This window comes from Schistocerca nitens, chromosome 8, assembly GCF_023898315.1.
Source record: "Schistocerca nitens isolate TAMUIC-IGC-003100 chromosome 8, iqSchNite1.1, whole genome shotgun sequence".
NCBI classification, from domain to species: domain Eukaryota; kingdom Metazoa; phylum Arthropoda; class Insecta; order Orthoptera; family Acrididae; genus Schistocerca; species Schistocerca nitens.
This window is the reverse complement of record NC_064621.1, coordinates 526,432,733-526,453,606: the sequence shown is the minus strand read 5'-3', so window position 1 is coordinate 526,453,606 and position 20,874 is coordinate 526,432,733. Positions and strand designations below refer to the sequence as shown.

The following is a 20,874-nucleotide window of genomic DNA, read 5'->3' as shown; positions in this document are numbered from 1 at the left end:
CAGCGATTTGAGCACCAATGCTTTTTATTAGTGCTTGGAGCTCTGGTACTTTCCCAACACAGCTATGACAATTTACAACTGTTATAACAATGGTTCCTGTATCTACATTCTTCCTGTGTTCAGCCTGCACCCTTTGTGGCTGAAGCCCTTCTTGTGTTTTGCCAAGACCCTCTAACCTAAAAAACTGCCCAGTCCACGCCCCACAGCCCCTGCTACCCATATAGCTGCCTCCTGCATATAGTGGACACCAGATCTATTCAGTGAAACCAGAAACCCAACCACCCTTTGGCGCAAGTCAAGGAATCTGCAACCTACACAGTCGCAAAACCATCTGAGCCTCTGATTCAGACCCTCCACTCGGCTCTGTACCAGAGGTCCGCAATTGGTCCTGTCGACTATGCTGCAAATGGTCAGCTCTGCTTTCATCTTGCAAGCAAGATTGGCAGCCTTTACCACTTCTGTTAGCCACTCGAAACCAGAGAGAATCTCTTCTGCTCCAAAGTGACACACATCATTGGTACCGACGTGAGCAACCACCTGCAGTTGGCTGCACCCTGTGCTCTTCATGGCATCCGGGAGGACCCTTTCCACATCTGGAATGACTCCACACGGTATGTACACCAAGTGCACATTGGTTTTCTTACCCTCCTTGTTAGCCAAGTCCCTAAGGGGCCCCATAACGCGCCTAACGTTGGAGCTCCCAACTACCAATAATCCCACCCTCTGCAATTGCCCAGATCTTGCAGGCTGAGTGGTTTCCTCTGAAACAGGACAGGCGACATGATCCGGCTCAGTGACAGTGTCAGCCACAGACAGCACCTGGAACCATTGGACGCCCACTGCAGAGATACTGAGCAATTCTGCCTCTATAGCCCTCTAGAATTGTGGAAGTGTTGCCAGTGCAGGATTTTGTGCACCAACTGACCTCTCGATTACGTCCCATAAATGTTCAATGGGATTCATGTTGGGAAATCTGGATGGCCAAACCATTCACTCGGATTGTCAAGAATTTCAAACTATTGTGGCCAAGTGACATGACACGTTGTCATCCATAAAAATTTCATTGTTGTTTGGGAACCTGGACTCCATGAATGGCTACAAATGGTTTTTAAGTAGCTGAACATAACCATTTCCAGTCAATGACCAGTTCAGTTAAGACCACAGCATGCAGTCCATTCCATATAAAAACAGCTAACACCATTATGGAACTGCCACCGACACCAGCTTGCACAGTGCCTTGCTATGCAAACTGGGTCCATGGCTTCATGGGGTCCATGCAACAAACTAACTCAACCATCAGCTATTACCAACTGAAATCGGGACTCATCTGACGAGCCACAGTTTTTCAGTCATCTAGGGTGCAACCAATGTGGTCACAAGCCCAGCAGAGGCACTGCAGGCAATGTCGTGCTGTTAGTAAAGGCTATCACATCAGTCGTCTGCTGCTGTAGCTCATTGAAGCCATATTCCACCACACTGTCCTAATCAATATGTTCCTCATAGCCCTAAATTGATTTCTGTGGTTATTTGATGCAGTATTGCTTGTATGTTGGCACTGACAACTCTGTGCAAAGGCCACTGCTTTTGGTCATTAAATTAAGGCCATCAGCCAGTCTGTTGTCTATAGTGAGAGGTACTGCCTGAAATTTGGTATTCTCAGCACACTCTTGACACCATGGACCTCGGAAATTAAATTCTGTAATGACTTTCAAAATGGAATGTCCCATTCATCTAGCTCCAACTACCATTCTGCATTGACAGTCTGTTAATTCCTGTTGTGCACCCTTAACTACATTGAAAACCTTTCCACAGGAATCACTCGAATGCAAATGACAACTTCACCAATGCACTGCCCTTTCATATCTTGTGTACATGATAATATCACCATCTGTAAATGTGCATTATCACTGTCCCGTAAATTGTCACCTCAGTGTAGCCTACAAGTATATAACATTTCGTCTTGCAGCCATGGCGTATGATATCAAGGCTACAACATCCCCTAACTATACTGTTGTTTAGGAAATTTTTCATTTCTTTTCTTGTTTCATTTCAATTGATGAAATTTCTTCTTTCATACTTGTGACAGTGGTTTAGGTCAAATGCATTGTGACTGAACTGCACCTTTTTCTGCAACCCTTTTAACACCCTATTCATTTCCTACGTATGCTGAACTTTTCGACATGAATATATTTAAAGAACTCCCCTGAGGAATGCCATACTAATTTAGCCAGAGACTAATGAGTTACTTGTAATAAAAGAGTATGTATCAGCACATTTTAATTATAGTTTATCAGCCTATCACTTCACTGGTAGACTTGCTTGTATAGCTTAACACATAGTGCACTAACATTCAACACAAGGAACTGGGGCAGACCCGGACTGAATCTGCGTGGCAGATTAATGATCCTTGGGTTGGAACACTAGGCAGCCTGGGTGTTGCTTTACTGTAAGTGAACCATTAGAATCACATCCAACAGCTTCAGTAATAAACAGGATGTAACAAAAAGTAGTAGACAAACTTTCAGGATATATTCCTCAAAAATGGAAGAAGAAAATATGTAGCATGGACGAAAGTCCAGAAATGTTTTATTTCTTTGTTAGGACTCACTTTCTAGAACTCTTAATAGTGAATTAATCATGACAACTGTACAGATAAATAATTATCAGCATACCACTTTAATCCTTCCTATATGAAACATTTAAAATGTGTTTGTTAGCATTTGTACAATACATCCATCAACTGCTGCATTGCATCCTGGATGTGCAACTGTATCCCTCTAGTATTAGATTTGTTTTACAGAAAATGTATTGTAACATAGAAATAACACATCTCTGGACCCTTGTTCATATGAAAAGTTTTCCCTTAGAGTGGAACATGTTCTGCAAGTATGGCCATACACTGTCACAGCCTGTTTTCTGGGTTTCTTTTCGAGATTCCTTAATAATTCCTGCTTTCTATTATTCTGTCCAGATAATGAAGAACTATTTTCTCTCTTCCTTAGAAAACATCGTGCTTGTGAAACACAACTAGCTCTTTACTCACATGACGTGTTGAGTGCTACTGACAAGGGATATCACATTGATCCCTTATTTCTGGATTTCCGGAGGGTTTTTGATACTGTACCATACAAGCAGCTTGTAGTGAAATTGCGTGCTTATGGAATATCGTCTCAGTTATGTGACTGGATTGGTCATTTCCTGTCAGAGAGGTCACAGTTCGTAGTAACTCTTGCAAAGTCTTTGAGTAAGACAGAAGTGGTTTCTGGTGTTCCCCAAGGTAGTGTTACAAGACCTTTGCTGTTTCTTATCTATATAAACAATTTGGGAGACAATCTGTGCAGCCGTCTTAAGTTGTTTGCAAATGACTTTTTCGTTACGGAGCAATCTTCTCATGGAATTCCAATCACCAACTCTCTCCTCTGAATGCGAAAATATTTTGTTGGCATAGGGAGAAATTATCGCCATGATAAAACAAGGGAAATCGTAGCTCATATGGAAAGATGTAAGTGTTCGTTCTTTCCACGCGCTATACGAGTTTGGAGTAATAGAGAATTGTGAAGGTGGTTTGATGAACCCTCTGCCAGATACTTAAATGTGATTTGCAGAGCATCCATGTAGATGTAGGTGTTCACTAAGTTAATCAAGAAAGAACATAGCAAATGTGTAGATGGCATTACACCACTCCCTCCCACCTATTTTCTGAACTCCTAATACTTCACACATCAATGCGCACACTAACTATGTTCTCTCTTCCCATGAGAAAGGCTTTAAGGTAAGTTATCATGTCACGAGTACAGCAGAAAATGTAATGTAAGTTTCCAGCACATTTGCAGTTTGGTATTTGTACCACTATGAACAATGACAACGTGTGTGTGTGGTTGCATGTTGGGAGGGGGGGGGGGGGGGGGGGAGGGGCAGCAGATTGTGATAGAGCCATTTTTTCCCACACAAAAAGCATATACAATTTTTAGAAAATATATGTTAAAAAAAAGGACACACACTTCATATTGTGACTATGAGAATGCTATTTTAATTTTAGAAACGTTCTTACCATTCATGTTACTGAGCAAATTTGTTGAGCCATAGGGACTGCTACTACAGCTTGACCGAACAGAACTTCGAGAACTTTTGGCACGGCTGTCACCGGAGGAATGATCTGAGTGATCTGACTGGTATCCATGGTTTGTATCTGGACAGTTACCAGGTACAATTGGTGAAGGTAGCTCATCTCCCGAATTGGAAAATGGGTCTGCAACATCACATGAGGTCACAGAAGTTTTTAACCAATTATTAATGTGGAAAATGCATACATTATTGATTAACAAAGTACATCTTTTGAGATTTAAGGCATAAAATCTAAGTGCTCAACTTCCGTAACTAAGTCAATATTTTCACTTAATTGACAGCATTATATAAACAGCATAACTTTTTAAAATATTAGGAAAGTTCTGGTGGAGTGTAACAATGGAAACTCCAAGTGGGAAACATCAACAATATTAGGAAAAAGATTGCTAATCACTGTAAAGGTGACCTGTTTTTAAGTTGCAGATGGGCACAATGAAAAGACTGAAACACACACCTCATGCCCTAGACAGTTATAGACTATAAATTAATGGACAAATTAATTGGAGGAAAAGTAAGGGACACTAAGTCATACGAAGTGAGCACTTGGATAGTGACCACAGGTTACTAGTAGCTGATCTAAATTATAAGATGAAAAGTTTGAATGCTGTACAAAGAATGCCAAAAATTAAGGAGTGGAAGTTGAAAGAAGAAGAAAACAAGAAAAGTTTCCAAAATCTAGTAGCAAAAAAAATTGCCAAAAACTGAAGGAGGTAGTGTAGAGGAAGAGTGGAACCTGTTTAAAACATAAATAGTTAATAGTGCTGTGCAGTTATGCGGCAAAACAAACAGAAAGTGAAAGACAAAGAAACCAGTTGGTGGAATGACAGAGCAAAAGATGCAATTAAAAAACATAATACGGCAAAGAAAAACATGGAGTCTGAAAAAAGAAATCAGAACCACATGCTGGTACCAGAAGATGAACACAAGGTGACAACACTGGAGGAGGAATACTGACAAAAGAAACTACAAGCAAAGAGAATTGTGAAAGAAGAAAAGGAGAAGAGTTGGGAAATATTCACCCAGAAACTAGAGCAGGATAGCAAAGGGAACCAAAAACTGCTATATGGGTTATTGAAAAGTAAAAGATCTGATATAGAAGACATAAAAGCAATTGAAACAGAGGATGGGGATATTATCAGGGACATGGAAGGTATAAGAGTAGAGATGAAGAATTATTTTGAAATCTTACTGAATGGGGAAGGTGCACAAGAAAGTGACACCGAAGTCATCTCTTGGATCCAATCTCTTGGTTTGAAACTGAGAATTCCCTGAAACAGATGAAAAGTGGGAAGGCAGCTGGAGTAGACGAGCTGAAAGCGGATATGATTAAAGCCGCAAGAATCCATGGAATACAATAGTTGCACTGGGTGCTGTGGGTGATATGGAAAGAAAACAAAGTGCTGGATGAATGGAAAAAAGGAACTATAATACCATTGTTCAAGAAAGGTAGTAGAAAGAAATGCACCAACTATCGAGGAATCACACTGTTATCACACTGCCTTAAGATAATGGAAAAGGTCATAGGAAAAATATCGTGGAAAGTTCTCGAACACCAATCAGAGGAACAACAACATGGGTTCAGAAGTAATAGGGGAACAACATCTCATTTTCACCCTCTGTCAGTTAATGGAAAAGTATTGGGAAAAAGGAAAGGACTAGATAGTAGTATTAGTGGAGTTGGGAAAAGCATATGACAGTGTACCAAGGGATAAAATATGGGAATGCTTGAGAAAACAATATGTTCCTGATTCATTAATTAAAAAGGTCCAGGTGCTGTATGATACTTGTGAGAACAGTGTATAAGTAGGAGGTGGAAGATCAAAATGTTTTAAGACAAAGTGTTGTTCAGCAAGGCAGTTCGCTCTCCCCTTTACTCTTCATTACACTTATGGACACAATCATGAAAGAAATCAAGAAAGAAGAATATGAAGATCTCAACACACTTGTTTTTGCTGATGAGATCGCAATTTGGGGACAGATGGAAATGGAGGTTCAGAGGAGACTAGGTTATTGGAACACAAAATTTAAAAAATTCAAGTTAACTGTGAGTAGGAACAAGATAGTGGCAATGAAGATGAGCAGGACAGCCACACCCTGTTACATCATACTGGAGTGGGAGAAGGTTGAATGTGTGAAAAGCTTCAATTATCTGGGTAGCATCACATCACGCGATGGAAGTTCCAAACTAGAAGTCTTAAACAGAATAATAAAAAGCATCTAGCTTCTCCCATCAAGTACTAAAACTAATCTGGGTGAAGGAAGTCCCTCAAAGAGCCAAATAGACCATGTCTAAAACTTATCTCCTGCCAATTACGATGTATAGTCTAGAGGCCTGTGTCATAAATAAGAGAGTCAAATATAAGCATGTGAAATGAAGTTCCTCAACAAAAAAACTAGGAGAGACAGAGTCAGGAATGATTATATAAGGAGACACCTGCAGGTGACATGGACTACAGAAGAGAGGAGGAGTGCTTTGAGATTGAAGTGGTTTGGTCATGTGAAGCAAATGCACCCGACTAACTCCACGCCAGTATTTGGAAATGGAAGTACCAGAAAGAAGACCAATTGGGCAGCCTAGAAAGAGATGGACAGACCAGGTTAAGGAAGATCTGAAGAGGACAGAAGTAACATGGGATGTAGTGGAGAGGGTTAGGCTATACCAGAACAGAAACCAATGGAGGCATATTGTTCACAAAGTTCCTACCCAGCTCGCTCGAAGGAAATCCTGATGATGATGATGATGATGATGATGACATGCTGAGCCAGACAGAAACGGATTAAGACAAAAGCAAAAACATGAAACGGTTAGAGAGAGAGACTGCAGATACTACTTAATTCATAAAGATGATGACGAATCACACATAGGCACAACAACAACAACAACAACAACACTGCTCAATGAGCAAACCTTCAGCCTAAAAGCTTCCTGGGTGGTCCACCTGTTTCTTGGCCAGTGAGTGGCCATTCATGCGGACAGACAGCTTGTTAGTTGTCCTGCCCATGTAGAACGCAGCACACTGACTGCAGCTTAGCTTGTAGATCACATGATTGGTTTCACAGGTAGCCCTGCTTTTGTTGGATAGGTGATGCTAGTGACCTGCCTAGAGTAGGTTGTGGTGGTAGTATGTATGGGACAGGTCTTGCTTCTAGGTCTATTACACGGAGATCAGCCATGAGGCAATGGGTTGGGAGAAGGGGTTGTGTACGGATGAACAAGGATATTGTGTAGGTTTGGTAGGCAGTGGAATACCACTGTGGGAGGAATGGAAAGGATACAGGGTAGGACACTACTTATTTCAAGACGCAACGAGAGGTAGTTCAAATCATATTGGAGTACGTGATTCAGTTGCTCCAGTCCTGGGTAGCATGGAGTCACAAGGAGAATGCTCCACTGTGGCCAGATGGTGGGACTTTGGAAGGTGGTGGGTGACTGGAGACGGAGGGCATGAGAGATCTGTTTCTGTACATGGTTGGGAGGGTAACTAATCTGTGAAGGCCCCAGCGAGACCCTCGGTACATTTTGAGTGGGACTGCTTGTCACTACAGGTGCAAAGGCCAGGGCTGTCTAGGGTGTATGGAAGGGACTTTTTGGTATGAAATGGGTGGCAGCTGTTGAAGTGGAGGTATTGCTGGTAGTTGGTAGGTTTGATACGGACAGAGGTATGATGTAGCCATCTTTGAGGTGAGTTTCTGGAGGAATGTGGATAGCGTGTCCTCACCCTTGATCTTGATCATGAAGATGTCATCAATGAATCTGAGGGGGTTTTGGATTCTGGGTGGTTAGTAAGGATTCCTCTAGATGGGCCATGAATAGGTTGGTACAGGATGGTGTCATATGGGTTCCTATTGTCATGCCCCAGATTTGCTTGTATGTGATGCCATAACCCTCCTGGCCTCAACCTTCGTTAGTCATTGTCCTCAACCCACCTAGCCCCTTTCCTGTTCCCACTTCAGCACTACACAGCCCTCTATGCCACCAAAGCACCCAGTCTTTTTACTTGTCTCTTTTCCACTTCTTCCTCCCCCCCCCCCCCCTTCTTTCGCTCTGCGTCTAATTTCCCCAGACTGCACCTAGCTGCCCTACCCTCTCTCCACCTCATCCCAGCATGCTTCCACAAGCAACACTTTACTATCACGGTGAGTAGCAATCTATTCTTTCCATAATACTGTCATTATTCCATCCTGGATTTTCCCCCGTTCAATTTTTAAAGAAGTATAAGAAAGACAAAAGAGTGTCACAGAGACAGAAATGGAGGATGATGAACGACACGCGTGAAGTAAAGAAGAAGTGGAAAGAGTAGAGGAGTGGTTGTAGAAAGGGGAAAGAAGACACGAGGTGTAACGACTATAGTGAATGGAGAAGAGAAGGGCTACAACACACTTAAGAGTGAACTGGAGGCAGCTCTTTAAGACACAGAAAATGGAAAGGGCACAGAGATTGACGAGCTGCCAACAGAAATATTAAAAACCTCGAATGGAAAATGAACAGAAGAGCTATTGTAAATATGAAGAGACATATACTCAAAGGGAGAGTGGCCTAAGAATTTCTTGGAAAAGATCTTGGTACCCCTCAGACAGAAAACACAAGAAAATGTGAGGAACCCAGCACTTTCAGTCCGATACTGTATGTGGCCAATGTTTTACTGAGTGTCATGAGTAGAAGAATGTTTAGCAAATGGAACAACAGCCTGGGGAAAAAAAAAAAAAAACAGTTCAGTCTCAGGAAAGAGTAAGTCCAACAGGTACTATAGGTTTATGAGTCCTGGGAGAGAGGCACAATGAAAATAATAGGAAGATTTATGCTGTTTCACTGATTTGAAATAAGCTATCAATTGTGTGACATGGGATAGACTAATGCTAATAATAAGAAAATATGGCATCAACTGGAGAGATAGAAAACTGAATAGAGGAGTCATACTTCAATCAAAATGCCAAGTCAGAATTGGTGGACAACTAGATGAGAACATAGAAATATGATTTAGCCAAAATGTTGGCTTTCACTTACATTGTTTAACATCTACTTAGAAGGGATCATAGGACAGACCATGGCTGGAATGTGAGGAGTGTGTGTAGTAGGCAAAAGGGTGGTGATGGTAGAATCCAAGAAAATGCTTACTGAAGCTATGGAAGACATAACCAGCAAATCATATAAATTATTGCCAAAAATAAATAATGAATGGCAAAAACCAAAATGCTGGCAGAAATTTAGAGAAGGCCTAAATCAACAACCAGAACAGGTTGCAAAAGAATGAGAATGGCAACAGCCGTGGTAGCATTAATCAGAAACAGGAAATTGCTGTGGGCCACTGAATGCTGTGGGCCACTGAATGAAGACTCAAGGAAAATATTGGCCAAATGCTTTATAAAGATACCTGGACACTGCAAAAAGCTGAGGAGAAAAGGTGATAGGCACTAGAAATGTGGGTATGAAGGAAACTAGAGCATTTAAGTTGGGAATGAGATGTTCAGAAGAGATGGGGGTGAATAGAAACCTCTGACACCATAATAAAAAGAAAGAAAAATTGGTAGGCGACATTGCAGCAAGGAATGGTAGGGACGATAATGGGAAAGAGAGGAAGAGGGAGAGAAAGAAGATACTAACACACAAAGGTTGTCGAGGAGGAAACTTAACATGAAACTCAAGAGGAGAGCGCAAGGCAAGAAGACGCAAAGTACAATGCCTGGAACTGCTGCAAGGCAGAACACAACTGATTATGTCCAATTTTCATACAAAATTAAATGACTGTCCTTGGTGGTGCAAAATGCTGCTTTCTGGCCCTGGTGTCACACGATGTAAACTGTAGCTTTCTCAGGGAAGGGTGAGGTAGATTGGGAAAGGTTGAAAAGGAAGGGCAGGTCACTCTGACCCTAGGCCTGTTTGGCTGAAAGCTCTGTTTGAGAGTCTTTTTGTTGTGCCTATCTGCGACTCAGCATCTCAGCTGAACGGTGAGTTGCAACTACCCTTATTGCCATAATTTACTTGTTTTCTCCATTGAATTTTCCCTTGATACAATTATTTAATTGCTTCTCAGTGTTATGCTGAGAATGTAAATATAGCTACCAGTTACATTATGTTTATTGATATCATTCATCACATTTATGTTAAACATATTAAATTTAATCAATTAGTGAAAAATAATTGCTGCAACTATACACTGTTTAAAGTCTGTCAAAAGAAAGCACTGTCACAACTTCAAATTCTCTTCAGAGAGATTATGCCACCAATCAGTCAACAATTCATTAACATGTGAAAACAGCCACTTTGACTATATTTGAACACGGAAGACAAACAGCCTACAGGACAACAGCACAAATTTGTCAATATTAACATTTACTGTTGGCATGGAACATTGATTTTCCACTAAATTCTGAAAGCATTCATATCTATTCAGAATATACACACTAATGAGATCTGTCATTCCAGGTATATATAACAGACTCTTTGCCATTTCAGCATTAAGAGTTCATAATCATCATCATCATCCTTGGGATGAATGATGGACTTACATGGATCTGTATCAGCCTCGTTTGGCTGACTACATCACCAGAAAGTGCCACAACAATGAAGCAGTCTTCTACCTGGTTTCACTTGGAATAGAGGTAACAGTTTTATCCAATGGCACCACATTTCTCGGTACTTTCGCACAGCAAATAGTGCCGTAAGTGACATGTTTTGTGAATAGATCTTTAATGCAGCCCATAAATTACACTGTACACTTTCGTAGTATGTGAGTATAAATACATGTATCACTAAACATGGGACTTAAACTTCACAAGCACATAGATCAATATTTTCAACTATAAGCAACACACAGTACAGGACACATGATATTATGCAAGTGTGTTACTGGTAGTAAAAAACAACATTAAGAATGTTTATTTTAGTATTTATTCATTGGTACTTTTACTATTTTGTGAACGAAGTTTATTGATGATAACCTCATCTTCAGCCTAATTTGACCTCTAGGTCAGGTTAAACGATAACCCGGGTGATAGCAAAATCAATGAATATTATTCTATTCATCATATGTGACAACAGTGATGTTTGGCTGGGGACGCATGTCTTGTGCTGGACTGACAGAGAAGCAAACTGCGCTGGCATCATGTTGATTTATATGTCTGCAAAGCAGAAGTGCCATATTTAGTCATTTTCGTACGTATATTCTCCATCACGAAATTATGTAGGTTACTTCATGCACTGCACAAAAGATCTCAAAAAATTGCATTTTTTTTGTACGACTGTGAAAGAGTGTCAAGAAATGTGGTGTGAAAAAATAATTTGGTTACTGGAATGGGTAGGTATGTTGCAGATTACAAGTATAAAAACTTCATGGAAAGAAATTCCTCACTGAAAAAAAAAGAGAAAAAAATAGTCGAAGTGAATGGGACTGAAGGAAACTACACTGCAAATAAGTAAACTTGTTTCAATTTAAAAAATCAACGGCACAAACTTACCATTTACATATCCTCTCACAGGAGTTGAATTTGCTTGTTTCAGACCTGCAACGTACAAAATTAGAAGTTAGATCTACTACTAAACAAGTATGACATATGAATGAATATTACGACTCATCATATGTAAGGCATTTGCAGAAAGTGTGTAATTTTCAAAATGGGAGTCTGCTGTGAATATTAGAAGTATTTGAAACTTTTAGGGAGTGTCAACTTATTAATTGCCAAAATAGGAGCAACAAGCTTAAAATTTCAGCTCAGCTACCTATTGACAGTGTAAAAAAAACACAATTTCTGTCTTTCGATGGTCAAGTCTTCATCATCAGAATTATGTTATAAGAAACTCTCACACTGATCTATTAAAATGAACAAGACTCTGCTACTTTCCTTAAAGCCATGTCGTCTTAACATGTACATCCACATGGCACATGTCCTGGATATTTGGGATATTTGGCAGCATCACAATGACAGCCACTTGTGCGCACAGCCCATGTATCTTCCTGAAGGCCACATCCCGCAGACTTACATGTTTGCCTGTGAGATGTGGCTTTCAGGAAGATACATAGGCCATGCACAAATACGGCTGTTACCTTCACACTGAAATACTCAGGACAACACATGCAATTCCCTTTAGTTTTTTAATACTGTAAATAGGTGGTTGAATCAACATTTTACATTGATTTTTACAACCATGACCTATCAAGGGGAAAACATTGCCGTCAAGATACATGGTTGTGGCGTGGGAGTGAGGGGGGGGGGGGGGAGGGGAGGGGAGGGGGGGAGAGGGGAGGGGAGGGGAGGGGGGGTTTAGTGTGACCCTCTATGAATATCCAACCACAAGTTGGCTATTTTTAAACAAAATGTCTTTTTGGAGGGAGCCACCATTCTTCCATCTCGTTTAATGCAGCCCACCATGATTCCTCTCCTGTGCCAACATCTTCATCTCAGAGTAGCATATTCACCCCAATTTCTCAATTATTTGTTGGATTTATTCCAATCTCTGTTTTTTAAAATTTTTTAGCAGCTACAGCTTCTTTCAGAGTCATGAAAATTATTCCTTCGCGTTTTAACATTTTATCATGCTGTCCCTTCTTATGTAGGGTACAGTATGCAACGTAACAAATACCAGTAGGGCTGCAAGTTCTTTTTCACTGTTCTGTCTGATAATTTTGGTCTTCCCTACAAACTCAGTTTCCAGTCTCTCCAGTTCAGATGCAACGGTCTCCAATACGTACATGACTAACAGAATTCACGTGATTTTTCTGTTTATAATTATTTCAGTAAACTGCATTTTTAAATTTTTTTATTGCATACAAAATGTAAAACTATCTTCTAAAGAAGTCATGAGCCTTGCTCAAGGAAATTGGTCTGATACATCTAGTATCAGAGAAATCTGGAAGCAAGGGACAGACAACTGGAAGTCCAAGAAGCCAGCGAGAGATGGAGGTGTGTGTTAAAAGGAAACAGCAATTTTATTTAATTCTTCTGTATGTTAGTGGACTAAGACAGAAGGGCAGCTGAAATTAAAAGAATGTTTAGTCATGGAATGGATGACTGAAGTGTGTTTTTTATGAATGGGAAGGGAGCGTAGATAAACATAACCAAGTGTTTTGCAACTCTGTGAAAAACAAATAGGAGATGATTATTTCTGGCTATGAGGAAGGACTGGTCCAAGTTTCAGTTACTGAGAAATAATTATGAGGACATGGTTTCATAATTTAGAACAGTCTTTTGCATAAATTGCAGGAACAAGTAATAAAATTTCAGTGTTTGTAGATGTACCAGACACTGAAATACACTATTCTTTAAAATTATGTAAGCACATCCTTACTGACAGAATCACAGTTTTTTTTCAATTTTCAGGACAGTGAAAAACACTGTCTGTAGACTGCGACTACCACCAACTTATCAGTTAGGATGAATGGGCACAGACAAAGAGAGGGTGTATGCTGACAACAGACAGCATTTCTTCTTAGTAACTATTCCTTTCTTTACTGCCTTCTACTTTTCTATAGCTTTTATTTTCTGAGCTGTCTACTTTTTCCTGCCACCCACCTCTCCCACATAAAATGCACTTAGCTTTCGGCTCTTATTTACGCATGCATGATGTTTTATCAGTAATCTCTGTCTTGTGTACCATCTTATCTTCCACTTTAAAGCTCTCGGATTTTCAAATCTCATCTAGTGCATTCCCCAACAATGTCTTTCCTTCCATCCCATTCTTAAGTCAAGTCTTCTCTGACCCGGTATTCTGGGTGACATTTCTGAACTCTCCCCATTTTCTAAACTTCACCAGTCCTTTCTCCTTCAGCCTCTTCCTTCCCCTTCAACCCTTCTGTCAGAAGGAACCTGTGGCTCTGAAGCTTGTGAATTTCAGTACCTTTATACATGCGTGTTCTCCTGCTGCTACTTTGGGAGTAGATTTTTTTATCCATCCAATTACATTGTAAGTAATGAGAGTGTATAACAGGATTAACTTCTAGAATTCTGTTGGCAATCTTTGACAATAAGTAGAGCTAAACAGCAATGAGGAACAAATTACCAGTTTCTTCATGGTGCATATAATTTTTTACCATATTCTGGGTATTTTGGCACTGCTACTGATTTTAACAGCTATAGTTTAGTGATGACATGATTACATGCATTCCTTTTATGATTACTTTTTGCCATGCACATAAATTTTTAAGATAGTTGCCTAATTTCATTACATTACAAATGAAGGTACATATTTAGCCAAAAGATGACAGGAACAACTTTGTGAATACTGTATCAGAGCTTCGTACAATAAACCTGTGATGTCACTGGTATCTCATTATATGGGTTTAGCTGAAAGATGGTACAAGAACTTTGTACAATGAACAATTGATTTCATTTGAGATATTCATCATATTCTATAAAGTATAGTTGCTTGTGGAATGAGTGATCTGCAAGAGCCTATTTTAATCAACCTGATCCTTAACACCTTTACAAGGGTTGGACCTTAAATAGTGGCAACTACTTATTCACAACTGATACAGAAGAGTTACATGTTTGCACCTGTTACTGTCCTTCAAAGTAGTCACCAGCATTTTGTAGAACCCATTGCCAGCAATGTGGAAGGTGTAGTATACCGTTAGATGAGACTGTTCTGTTGATGGTGCAAATGGAGCGGTCTAAAATTATGGTGATTCTCATGTGTGACTGACGGTGTTATCCTAACGCATTATGTCCTCCACGGAAGACCGTCAATCCACAGTATTACTGTTCATTTTTGGAGCATCACCTGTGACCAGCTTTGCGAAAGAAGCAGTGACACTTTTTGCACAACCCACCCATCATTTTGCACGACAATGCGTAGGAGCATACAGTGCAAGCTGTGGCTGCTCTGTTCGGTCGATGGGACTGGTAAGTACTGTGCCATCCACCATACTCCCCAGACTTAAGTCCTTGTGACTTTGATTTGAGTCCGAAGATGAAGGAACCACTTAGTGGCTTTCGTTTCAGAACTGTCTCAGAGATTCAACAGGCAGCAGACCACTCCAGTCGCACCATCAACAGAACAGACTCTGTTAACAGTATACTACGCCTTCCACATCGCTGGCAACGGGTTCTACACAATGCTGGTGGCTACTTTGAAGGACAGTAACAGGTGCAAACATGTAACTCTTTGGTATCAGTTGTGAATAAAGAGTTGCCACTATTTAAATTCCAATCCTTGTGTAAAGTGTGATAAATATTTTTACAGCATATTTTGAGCCCTTTCTAAAAGTACACTTAAAAATTAAATTCTCTTATCACCTACCTAATTAATTTACTTCACTCAAGAACATCTGTGTTGTTTTGTATGTTGTATTTAACTGTTCTGATTTCTTCTCTTTCACAGGCACTGAAAAGGATTCGCCATATACAAAATGTGTGAATCATTCTGATGTGTTTTGTTTGTGAGGATTAAACATTTATTCAGTAAAGAAAACATGTGACTGACTTTGTAAAATATTTACTGTAAAGTATTTAGCCTACTTCAAAGTAAAACTGAGATCATGAGGTTTGGGCACTTTAGTTTGTGTGTGAGACATGAATAGAACATTTTCAACAGTACTCAATCAGTAAATGAAAGTGCATTAACTTTACATACGAGAAGAACAGAGAAACCATAGTGATGACTTATTTTTGTTCAGTGGAGGTCAAGGTTATCAATGGAAATAACCAGTTGAAGTGGATAGATGTCAATGAAGACTTGACCAGAGTCACTGTTCCACATTCAGGAGGTACCTGTTCCCACGTTTACCTGTCTCTAGAGAACAGGAAGAAGAAGAAGAAGAAGAAGAAGAAGAAGAAGAAAAAAACAGGCGATGAAAAGCATACTATGGCTGAGCAAAGAACCTTCATAATGTGTTACTGAGTACAAAGCTCACAGTATCAAAAGCCCTAAAAAGATTTCTTGCCATTCCTTTTTGAAAAGAACTAATTTGATTTTGTAATAACATGCAAGTATTGCTAACAAAACTGGCTGTAAGACAACAGAACCAAGCGAATGGAGATTATTTATAGATAGCTACAACTACAGCCTCAACTGGGTACTTCTACATAACAGGAACCTATACAAGACTATCCCAGCTGGTTATTCCACTGCTGTGAATAAAAACCACACTACAATAACCATAGCCCCACATAAAATCTCATATAATAATCACCAATGGATCATATCATAATCACCAGTGGATCGTTTGGTTGATTTGAAAGTGGTGAATTTTCTTCCAGGACAGCAAGACGAGTGCACCCAGCATCCATGCCTCATCTGCCTTCTGGACAGGAAAGCAAATGATGGGTGAAAGAAAACAGTTGCCTCCTAGAGAAAGCACGGTCTTTGGGGAGGAAGGGAGAGACATGGGTGCAATGCCACTACTGCACATAAAACTTTGTTTAATGAAACAATCCAAGGAGTTGAAGAAAAATGGAGCCTGTTTCGGCTATGTATGTAGAAAACTTTCTGTTCCGATATGTAGAAAATAAATGCAGGTATATTTGATAGACCACAAATCTGAGAATTCATAAGAGATCAGCAGTTTTAAGACTCAGTGAACAACACTGAGGCTGATGCATGGTTGTCATTCTCTATAGGAGCGAAAAATTTTCTTAGGAACTATTACAGCTAACCATTACGAACTTCTATACAATATGATCACTGCCTTTCGTACACTTGGCTGGGCTGAAACCTTAGTACTCCCTGCAATCATTTGGACTGATTTCTGGATTCTTTTGATGCAGAATGAGCATTTTCACCAGGAGATAAGAATACTGCAAGAACAATACCGTGGACAGTGGGATACATACATGATGGCAAACTACTGTTGGAGTATCCATCACAAACGTCCAGGAACAGGTCATCAAAGGAATTCATAGATCTGAGATTTCTGTGAGCTGATGGAAAAATGTCTAATACCATATTCAGAATATACAGATCCAAAATGTTTTGAAGATCCAGACATCAAATTAAATTTATTTACTACATAAAATAAGGGAAAGGCAACCACTTACCTATAGCAGATCGAAGCATAGAGCACAGATACACTTACCAGAAAACATCACTCACACAGGCTTTCAAGCAGTAGCTCTTTTTCTAGCACAAGTACACACATTCGCACACACAAAACCACACAGACACCCAAACACAAACTCCTGTGGGCACAGCAAGACTTGAGTCTTGGTTGTCCGTGTGTGATAATGAGTGTACTTGTGCTAGAAAGAGAGCTATTACTCTATAGATAGTGTAAATGCTGTTTTCTGTTACGTGTTTTTGTGATTCACTCATCGATCTGCTATAGGTGAGTGGCTCTCTTTCACTTATTTTATGTACTCCTTCAGCCAGGAATTTCCATTATTGCTATAAATTTCTTTACTATAATTCTTAAGTGCTGCTTTTTGACTTACTTCCTAATTAATAATATGTAATTATGATTTTAGCTAGTACTAACCTGTTTTAGCATAGTGTAATTAGTATGTGTTTATTGTAACAGTACCATATTGAATGTATCATCATTAATCATTTTTAAGTAATACAATATATCTAAAAACAAAGATGATGTGACTTACCGAACGAAAGCGCTGGCAGGTTGATAGACACACACACACACACACACACACACACACAAAATTCAAGCTTTCGCAACAAACTGTTGCCTCATCAGGAAAGAGGGAAGGAGAGGGAAAGACGAAAGGATGTGGGTTTTAAGGGAGAGGGTAAGGAGTCATTTCAATCCCGGGAGCAGAAAGACTTACCTTAGGGGGAAAAAAGAATGGGTATACACTCGCACACACACACATATCCATCCACACATATACAGACACAAGCAGACATCTCACAAGCAGACATATTTAAAGACAAAGAGTTTGGGCAGAGATGTCAGTCGAGGCGGAAGTGAAGAGGCAAAGATGATGTTGAATGACAGGTGAGGTATGAGTGGCGGCAACTTGAAATTAGCGGACATTGAGGCCTGGTGGGTAACGGGAAGAGAGGATATATTGAAGAGCAAGTTCCCATCTCCGGAGTTCGGATAGGTTGGTGTTGGTGGGAAGTATCCAGATAACCCGGACGGTGTAACACTGTGCCAAGATGTGCTGGCCGTGCACCAAGGCATGTTTAGCCACAGGGTGATCCTCATTACCAACAAACACTGTCTGCCTGTGTCCATTCATGCGAATGGACAGTTTGTTGCTGGTCATTCCCACATAGAATGCATCACAGTGTAGGCAGGTCAGTTGGTAAATCACGTGGGTGCTTTCACATGTGGCTCTGCCTTTGATCGTGTACACCTTCCGGGTTACAGGACTGGAGTAGATGTTGGTGGGAGGGTGCATGGGACAGGTTTTACACCGGGGGCGGTTACAAGGATAGGAGCCAGAGGGTAGGGAAGGTGGTTTGGGGGATTTCATAGGGATGAACTAACAGGTTACGAAGGTTAGGTGTAAAACCTGTCCCATGCACCCTCCCACCACCACCTACTCCAGTCCTGTAACCCGGAAGGTGTACACGATCAAAGGCAGAGCCACATGTGAAAGCACCCACGTGATTTACCAACTGACCTGCCTACACTGTGATGCATTCTATGTGGGAATGACCAGCAACAAACTGTCCATTCGCATGAATGGACACAGGCAGACAGAGTTTGTTGGTAATGAGGATCACCCTGTGGCTAAACATGCCTTGGTGCACGGCCAGCACATCTTGGCACAGTGTTACACCGTCCGGGTTATCTGGATACTTCCCACCAACACCAACCTATCCGAACTCCGGAGATGGGAACTTGCTCTTCAATATATCCTCTCTTCCCGTTACCCACCAGGCCTCAATGTCCGCTAATTTCAAGTTGCCGCCACTCATACCTCACCTGTCATTCAACATCATCTTTGCCTCTTCACTTCTGCCTCGACTGACATCTCTGCCCAAACTCTTTGTCTTTAAATATGTCTGCTTGTGTCTGTATATGTGTGGATGGATATGTGTGTGTGTGTGCCCCAGTGTATACCCGTCCTTTTTCCCCCCTAAGGTAAGTCTTTCCGCTCCCGGGATTGGAATGACTCCTTACCCTCTCCCTTAAAACCCACATCCTTTCGTCTTTCCCTCTCCTTCCCTCTTTCCTGATGAGGCAACAGTTTGTTGCGAAAGCTTGAATTTTGTGTGTGTGTGTTTGTGTTTGTTTGTGTGTCTATCGACCTGCCAGCGCTTTCGTTCGATAAGTCACATCATCTTTGTTTTTAGATATATTTTTCCCACGTGGAATGTTTCCCTCTATTAAATTGATTTAAGTAATACAATTTCACACAAAACTTTTGGGTGACCACTAGTTTGAGCAGAATATATTTAATAAGGTATCAATGCTCTACCTCAAAAACTAGAGCTGTCAGAGGAAAGCAGGTTCCATTTCCAGAACTGATACCCATTACATACATGAAAAGCAGAACCGACTAAGGCACCAAAATGAGTGTTTCTCAGCATAAGAAATAATAGGCAGATATAACAGTCTTGTTATCTGTTTATCCAACAGAAAATAAGTGGCCATCACAATCAGCCCAGGCCTTACAATCTATTCAACAATAATTTTGTGAACAAAACTGCAAAAGGCGATTGGACTCTGATGACTATGACAATATGCAGATGTTGGATGATACCTTTTTCTATCTAATAAAATTTGTTAAGAGAATTTCCACTACGGACTACAAGAGTTATTGCAGATTTAAACTATCTCTGTTATGCCCAAGGCAGTTAGTGATCAGTATAACTGTACAGAGCAATGAATTTTATTTTTTTCACATTTCTTGAAATCAAAAAAGGTAAACTTTCAGTGAGGAGGTAGTTGATCCTGCTATGCACATACCTACGGCCACTGCAAGGTTAATTCTCCAATAATCATACTGTCACAGGAAAATGATATTGCCCTGGCCTCGGTGCTGGGTGAAGCGAGGGAAGGGGGGGTTGAAAGCATGAGCCACTAATGTCAAAACTAGTGAAAGAATAATACCGTAATTGTAAGGGACAGATGTCAAAGAAGTTTCTACACTCATTCTCAAATGCACAAGATCATCAGTTACAGGTGGGATAACAATTCTTTTGCGCATTTGTTATCTCAATTGAACTTTGTAAATGTCTGTGAAAGGATTGTTACTTTTTCTAATTTTGGTGAATTTCACAAATTGGGAGTTAATGTGACATCATGTAAATTGTTAATAGATGTTACAAACACCCCGTCCTTCCAAAAATTCACATTCTTCTGAAACCTATCAAAATTTTCACAATGACTAATTTGTTAAAAATCTGTATCAAAATGAATACTATAGCTACAGAATAAAAGATTTATTCAAATTTAAGGTATATCTCAAGTGGTGGAAACAAGCACAGAGTATTAACGCTACGGATTTGCATCAGTCATTTGTTTGCACAGCTCATTTTCATTGTTTCTGTTACAACTGGTAGTGGGTTCGTTTCTGTTCCATAGAGGGTTAGTAATTTATTTATGTTCATGTAAATTCTCATTTTCTTAATTCTAATTAACTAACGATTCCTGATGTGTCCGATATGTGAATGATAAGATAGCAAGTGAGTTATTAAAATAGGTCATTCAGATTTCTTCTATGTTAAAAACACTACATAAGTTAGAATGAGAATACCACATTCATCGTTTCTTGGAATCAATATTTCTGATGATATTGAAACTGAGGTGGTCTGCACAAAACAAGCAATGATGAGAATCTTACAAGAATAAATCACTGTGGCTGAAATCATTGTGGCTGATAGGATTAGTTCAATATGGGAAACTGCGC

At 40.1% G+C, this 20,874-nt stretch overlaps 1 protein-coding gene across 2 annotated transcripts in view; it reads right to left on the bottom strand.

Annotated features, from left to right (window-relative positions):
* The window catches only part of LOC126199062 (uncharacterized), a 165,182-nt gene that overhangs the window by 56,966 nt on the left and 87,342 nt on the right, over positions 1-20,874 (bottom strand). For both annotated transcript variants that reach the window (XM_049935773.1, XM_049935774.1), the window contains exons 6-7: positions 11,581-11,625; positions 4,052-4,249 (exon numbers count right to left, since the gene is read on the bottom strand). In XM_049935773.1, coding sequence (XP_049791730.1) covers positions 4,052-4,249; positions 11,581-11,625 — 243 coding nt within the window. The remainder of the gene's footprint in view (positions 1-4,051; positions 4,250-11,580; positions 11,626-20,874) is intronic.